Source organism: Triticum aestivum, chromosome 1A (assembly GCF_018294505.1).
Source record: "Triticum aestivum cultivar Chinese Spring chromosome 1A, IWGSC CS RefSeq v2.1, whole genome shotgun sequence".
In the NCBI taxonomy this organism is placed as follows: domain Eukaryota; kingdom Viridiplantae; phylum Streptophyta; class Magnoliopsida; order Poales; family Poaceae; genus Triticum; species Triticum aestivum.
In genome coordinates this window covers 288,711,946-288,719,334 of record NC_057794.1, presented here as the reverse complement: position 1 = coordinate 288,719,334, position 7,389 = coordinate 288,711,946, and the positions used below count along the sequence as shown (strand labels likewise).

General features: G+C 49.4%; 2 protein-coding genes across 2 annotated transcripts; both read right to left on the bottom strand.

Annotated features, from left to right (window-relative positions):
- Positions 1-1,044: 1,044 nt before the first annotated feature.
- On the bottom strand, positions 1,045-1,932 carry LOC123119444 (uncharacterized). Its single transcript, XM_044539283.1, has 2 exons — positions 1,469-1,932; positions 1,045-1,382 (listed from the first exon to the last, which is right to left on the bottom strand). The coding sequence occupies exons 1-2, from the start codon at positions 1,919-1,921 to the stop codon at positions 1,155-1,157; spliced, it is 681 nt and encodes a 226-aa protein (XP_044395218.1). The 5' UTR covers positions 1,922-1,932; the 3' UTR covers positions 1,045-1,154.
- Positions 1,933-3,076: 1,144 nt separating this feature from the next.
- LOC123119368 (uncharacterized) lies at positions 3,077-4,032 on the bottom strand. Its single transcript, XM_044539194.1, has one exon. The coding sequence runs from the start codon at positions 3,929-3,931 to the stop codon at positions 3,347-3,349; it is 585 nt and encodes a 194-aa protein (XP_044395129.1). The 5' UTR covers positions 3,932-4,032; the 3' UTR covers positions 3,077-3,346.
- Between the last annotated feature and the right edge of the window lie 3,357 nt (positions 4,033-7,389).

The following is a 7,389-nucleotide window of genomic DNA, read 5'->3' as shown; positions in this document are numbered from 1 at the left end:
AAACTCGAGGTTTGGTTTTAGTTGTATGGAGCGCTCATCTGAGTGTGCCCTGAGAACAAGATATGTGCAGCTCCTATCTGGATTTGTCGGCACATTCGGGCGGTGTTGCTGGACTTGTTTTACCATTGTCGAGGATGTCTTATAACCGGGATACCGAGTCTGATCGGAATGTCTCGGGAGAAGGAATATCCTTCGTTGACCGTGAGAGCTTGTGATGGGCTAAGTTGGGACTCCCCTGCAGGGATTTGAACTTTTGAAAGCCGTGCCCGCGGTTATAGGCAGATGGGAATTTGTTAATGTCTGGTTATAGATAACATGAAACTTTAACTTAATTAAAATGAATCAACCGCATGTGTAACCGTGATGGTCTCTTCTCGGCGGAGTCTGGGAACTGAACACGGTGTTGGAGTAATGCTTGACGTATGTTGTTCTAGGATTACTTCTTGATCATAGTTGTTCGACCATGCTTTGCCTTCTCTTCTCGCTCTCTTTTGCGTATGTTAGCCACCGTATATGCTAGTCGCTTGCTGCAGCTCCACATCATACCTTTGCCTTACCTAAAAGCTTAAATAGTCTTGATCGCGAGGGTGCGAGATTACTAAGTCCCCGTGACTCACAGTTTACTTTCAAAACCAGATGCAGGGACCGATGATACCGCTCCAGACGATGCGCTTGAGCTCAAGTGAGAGTTCGATGAAGACTCTCGCCGTTACTATGTGTCTTTCCCAGATGATCAGTAGTAGTGCCCAGTTGGGGCGATCGGGGACCGTGTCGCATGTGGGGGTTTGATCTTTATTTTGATACCGTAGTCGGACCATGAGTGTATTGGATGATTGTAATGTTATTCATGTATTTGTGTGACGTGGCGAGTGTAAGCCAACTATGTACCTTTTCCCTTTTATCTATTTACATGGGTCGTTGTGAAGATTACCTTATTTGCAACATTGCTTTAAATGCGGTTATACCTCTAAGTCGTGCTTCGACACGTAGGAGATATAGCCACATCAAGGGCGTTACACACACAAGCACACCTACTGCCACAACTATCTTCAACATCATCACACACATAGTTCACTCCTCCTTTACTCAGTAGCATCACACACAGCACACACACACACACCTACTGCCAGAGCTATCTTCAACAGAAGAACAATCTACTTGCCAACCTGCAATAAAGATTCACTCCTCTCCTCACAGCATGAACCCCTAAATCCTACTGCCATCATCCCTCTAGCTCTTCTCTCTTCATTGCGCCGCTCCAACTCTTCTCTCCTGTCTTCAGACCACCCAATTACATCCACAGCATTATCTCCAGTGAGAAACATCTTCTCCACCAAGTAAGCAACATACTCCCTCTCCCAATGCCAGAAATTGCATCCATTCTATCAAAATGAATGCAAATTAGAGACCAAATGTGCCAAAAAGTGACAAAATCAATGCTTTCCAAGACCAAATGTCAGAGAATTACACCATGACCGGGTAGCGGTAGTACACCCATCCAGGGTGATCCTCTGTGCCGGAAACATGCTTCTTCACCATGGAACCACACCCCACTGGCAGTAGATGAGGGGGATGAATGGACCGCCGCCGCGGCGAGAAGAGCGGCAGGAGCTCGATGCAGACATGCTTCAAGGGAAGAACAACTCGTTGCAGAAGCGGCGACGCCGGCGGTGAGCGGTGCTGGGCAGGGAGTGGGCGCCGGCAGGACGACGCCGGCTAGGGATTTGGTGGCCGGCGGCGAAAGAGGAAAATGGCTAGGGATTTGGAGGACGATGGGGGAGGGGGTTTTAATACAACGTGAAATTTGCAAAAAAAAAAAGCCCCCCAAATCAACTCGCCAGTGCAAAAGAACCCCCACCTTGCTTGCGTGGCTGGTCAAACAGTACGCCACGTGGGACAAATACGGCGACGCAGCGTACATTGTGACCTGCGTTGTTAACAAATGTAATGATAAGCACCGTAATTTGGGTATTCCGTAATCCAGTGACCAAAATGAACTTTGTGATCAAATACAATGACCGCGGGTGAATTTAACTCCGGCACATCTCTGTAAGTACAAAACTGGTGAACTCCTGGATGCCTATTCTTCCGGTTCTTTCCTTGTTGTACTCCTCTTCAGCCTATTGGCCCGTGTATCGAATCAATTATGCCCGGAACTAATGGTATACAACGACTGTGTGGAGTAGTTTCTTTTTCAGGAGTAGGAGCTATGGTTGCCCTGGCTGAGGTGTGGCTAGGGGCAACAGATTCTTGTATAATGACTTTCTCTCTTCTATAAAGCTATGGTACGCATTTTGCATACTCTCTCTCAAAAAAAAAAGATGAGATTGTAATTTTGAAGGAACATTGCTGAAACCGACATGGACGCATTCCCCTTACCCAAGATATAACATCGTTATGCTAAAAACAAGATATAATATCGTTGGGTAAGTACCGCCTACCTACAAAACTGTGCTTATGCACCATGCTGAATGCATACACCATTCACAGTTAAGCAGATCCAAGACAAAGAACTAAATTTAACCTAGATCAGCATTTGGCTTCTACTCCCTCCGTTCCTAAATATATGACATTTTGGTAGTTTAATTTAAACTACCAAAACGTCATATAATTTAAACTACCAAAACGTCATATATTTAGGAACGGAGGGGTAGAACAGTAAAATGGGATAAACTTGTCAAAGGTTCTCATCATCAAGAACATCTACCACTTGTCAATATACAAGCTGACCTTCCTGTCAAATGTACAAGGCTACTGGTGAGCAATTTTATGCCGCATCTAGAATCGATAGCACCAGATAAAATTGTCCGATTAACAAGCAAACATTGTACATTTATAGTCATCAGCACTTGGGGTAAGTCAATGAATAGGTAAAACTGATGAATATGACCAAACAAGTAAACGGCTAGCATGTGTTGGCAGTAAGCACTTATAAATGCTTATATGAGTTATAACAGCACCAGACCAGTAAGACCTCCAAAGTTTCAACCATGGCGGTTGCGAGAAACAAGCGTGCCCTTAAGAACGATGTTTAACAATTTAACCTAATAAACAGATTACCAACGACCCCCAAGTGTCACATCAACAATTAGCAACAGAGCAAACATTATGAATTTCAGAATACTTATAACATTTCAGGACATTCATCCATAAGTTCATTACTAGAAATGAAGCACACTCACAGCATAAGTGCGCATCAAGAGCGTATTCACATGGAGGGCACAACACTACTACGGCCCAACTACATATCACAGAGGCATTTTACGGATTATTACGCAACACACAAACAGCAGCACACGGGCATATCATGGAACTTGCCACTCCTGGGAAAGGGAAACCCTAGAATCTAGTTCTTACCACCGTCGTAGGCCTCGACGCCGGGGATGATGACATAGCCAACCTTCTTGGGGCTCTCGGAGTCGGACGCCTCGTCGCCGTAGAGCTCGTCGTAGTGGGAGGACGCGCCGGGGCCGGCGATTACGGACCACACGAGGTACATGGAGGCAGCGGTGAGCGCGCCGCAGCCGAGACCGAAGAGGATCCCGACGAGGACCACGAGGATGTCCTTGACGCGGTCCTGGATGCTCGCGGCAACGCCGGCCGCAGAGTGGGGAGGCTCTGGGAGCTCGGGGCGGCGAATCTGGATGTTGGCGGGGATGGAGTGTAGGTGGTGGTGGTGGTGCTGGTTGAGGTGGGGATGCGCGTGGCCTTGGGTGCGGAGGAAGTGGGGGCCGAAGCGGCGGATGCGGAAGACGGTGATGACCGTCGTGGTGATGGGGGAGCGGTGGTCGGGGTCGTTGCTGGGGTTAGCGTTGGCCGAGTGGGAGGAGATGAAGAGGGTGTTGCAGGGACGCGCGGCGGCCACTGGGGAGGCTACGGTGGGGGATGCGGCGGCGACGACGAGGACGAGCAGGACGAGGCGGTCGGCCATGGCGGCTACGGCGGTGGAGCAGCGTGAGGAAGTGGGGTCTCCGGATTTCCTGTGAGCGGAGGGTGCTCTTGTCAAAAAGCGGAGAGGCCGCGAGGGTCCAAGAAGAGAAATGGTACATTGCTCCCTCCGTCTCTAGCCTGTAAGTTAACCCAGTAAAATTCGGATTCATTAATTTTACGCCATTTCTAGCCTATCTCTAAATTACTGAAAAGGCCTTTCGCCCCGCTTTATAAATAAAGCAAACCACCAAAGGCCATCAAGTATCACAATAAAATCACACACCCAAATATCATAATAAATAATGCAGGAGGTTCTGCTGAGGGCACAGCTCAACAAACCCAAATAAACATAAAAAGCAGGTGAGCCAAGGGGCACTAATCGGGCTCAGGAGGAGGCGGGGGAAGCGGCTGTACCAATCGGAGAGTCATCGCGCGGAGATCAGCAATGGTGATGTTGCTGGCGTCCTGATCCTGAGGACGGCTAAGAGGCCGCCAAAGCTGCAAGAAACTACAAAATTTGAAAAACCGCGTCGGTGGCATGTCGAAGAGGAATACGTTGGATGACTAGCGTATTCCGAACCGTCCAGAGCGTCCAGGCAAGGCCACAAATGGTCAGCCACCTAATGTGGCGACACGTCGAGGGGATGCCTGAACTGCAACGAAGAGGTCTGGGAAGTTGGTGTGGCACCAACTGCCACCGAACATCTCCTGCATGCAACTCCAGAGAAATTGGGCTGAGACACATAAGAAGATGTGGTTAGAGTCTTCCGCGGTCCCACACAGAGGGCAGAGACCGTCACTAGGGCCATTACGTTTCAGCACCTCAACGCCGGACGCGATTCGTCCGCGGATCCATTGCCACAAGAAGATTCAGATCTTCAAAGGCAGACAGATCGCCCATATCACCTCAAAGGGGCTGGGGCAGGGTGGCTACGATGGCGCGGTACATGGACTTCGTGGAGAATCTGCCCGAGGGCTCTAAGCGCCAGGCCACACGGTCATGCGTAGAGTCGAGGTTCGGTTCGTGAAGTGCAATGGCGTCAAGGAGCTCATGCCATGTGGCTATTTCCGCAGGCCCGAAAGGTCGTCGGAACGCGAGACGCCCTAAGTCAATAAGGGTTGTCTCAACCGAGACCCGAGGGTCAACCACAATGGAGAATAGGTCCGGGAAGCGGGTCGCGAAAGGGGTATCACCCGCCCATCTATCGAACCAGAATAAGGTGTCAGTGCCCGATCCCACCGAGATGGAGGCCCCGATGCGGAGGGCAGACAACAACTAGATGACGGATTGCCAGAACTGGGAGCCACCGGACCGCTGACAAAACGCAAGGGGTCGGCCACCTAGGTATTTGTTTCGGATGATATGGAGCCATAGGCCACCGTCCCCATTGGCTATGCGCCACACCCACCGGGTCAATAGGGCAATGTTCATCCGTTTGGATGACATGATGCCCAGGCCGCCATGGTCCTTAGGCTTGCACATCTCCGTCCAGCGCACCATGTGGTATTTCTGCCTGTCCCCTCGCCCGCTCAGAAGAAACGAGCCTGGATCGTGCGGATCTCGTGGTGAAGCGTCTCGGGCAAGCTATAGAAGCTCATGATGAATAGGAGGAGGCTGGATAGAGATGAATTGATGAGGATTGTACGCGCCGCCTTAGACAAGCATCTGCCCTGCCAGGGTTCAATGCGGTGATGGAGCTTGCCCACCGTAGGCCTCAAGTCCGCGACAGAGGGTCGGGAGTCGCTAATGGGGATTCCCAAGTAAGAAGTGGGAAGGAGCCGAGCGGACAGTTAAGCCGGTTGGCAATATCCTAGCTTTCGGAGGGGGAATAGCCCATCACCATCACCTCGCTCTTAGCAAAGTTTATCTTAAGACCCGACATCCCCTGGAAGCAGAGAAGGAGGAATTTGATGTTCATGATATCATCTCTAGATCCCTCAACCGTGATGATGGTATCGTCTGCGTACTGGAGGAGGGAAACGCCATTCCCTCCCACCAGATGGGGAACCAATCCTCGAATGTGGCCTCTCGCCTTCGCCTTGTCAAGAATAGAAGCCAAGGCGTCCGCTACCATGTTGAAGAGGAACAGGGAGAAGGGGTTCCCTAAATAGAATCTGAACCATAGTTTACTCCATTAATCAAGAATAGTAGCCAAGGCGTCCACTGCCATGTTGATTAAATTGAAGTTTACCCCATTAATCAAATTCAAAGCAATTTGAACCGAAAGTAGCATGCATTCAAACATAAACGTAGATAGTTCTGCACAACCGAACATAACACACAAATTTAAACTAAACTAAGCTTAACTAAACTACTTCCGATCGAATTTGAGGTCGTGCCAATCCTTCCTCGTCAGGTACGGTGTGTCGCGATTTGGTTCTGTGCTGGTGCCATCATCTTCCTCGTCAGGGAAGACACTCCTTCGCTCATTGACATTGATCTCCTCGTCCTCGCGCGCCCACCTTACTGATGTCCTCGCCGCCTTTGACCTCATCGGAGGAGGAGATAACGTTAACCTCACCGCCGACGTCAGCGAAGATCATCTGCTCCGCCTCCACGAGCTCTGGGGGTTGCCGGCGGAGCTCTTGCATGTAGGCCTCATCGACGGCCTCGGCCTCGTGTTCCTCCCGCGCCATAGTCGAGCTCACCACCCCGGCTTCGGCGGGACGAGGTGGACCGGAGCGGTGCCGAAGGGGAAGTTGAGTCGGGCCACCGCGCTATGGTAGCGGACCTGCCAGTGGTCGTACTCCATGGACGCGAGCTCGGCCGTATGGAAGCTCCTAAGCCACCGCCGGGTGTGGGTCTCCCGATCCGTGATTTCGGCCACCCACGTCCCCGACCGCCGCTACCGGACCCCGAGGCAGGTCCTCGTCGACGGCCGGGGTGGAGGGAGGACAAGGAAGTCCTTGAACTTGTGACATCCCAAATTTTCAATTTGGAATGTTATACATTATATCATCATTGCATATCATATTTTATTGCATTTTGGCTTGATCCTAGAAATTTCTACGCAACTCAAGGACCCACAGAGAGTTGGGGATTTTGTTATTTTCATATTTGAGTTTTCTCAACTTTTGAAAAGAGGATCGTTTGATTTTAATTATTTTTCTCTTCAAATATTTATTTTATGAAAATAAAAGAGAAGGGATAAAATGACTTCCCCAAAATAAAAAATACTGGAGACTTAATATTAAAATAAAATAAGATTTTATTCGGAGTTTTTATCGCTATTTTATTTGAATTGGGAAAAATATGCGTTTTTCAAAATTGCATTATAGGCCCAAATAAATGTTCACCTTGTCCACTATATTTTTAGAGGACGGGGAAAATTTATTTTAGAATTTTTGGAGTCCGTTTAGTATTTCTTTTCTTTGTTTCTCTGCGCAGAATTTTTAATTAGAAAAAAGTCAACCGACTTACCGGGCCGTGTCCGACCTAGACACTGCGCCCGGGCGGCC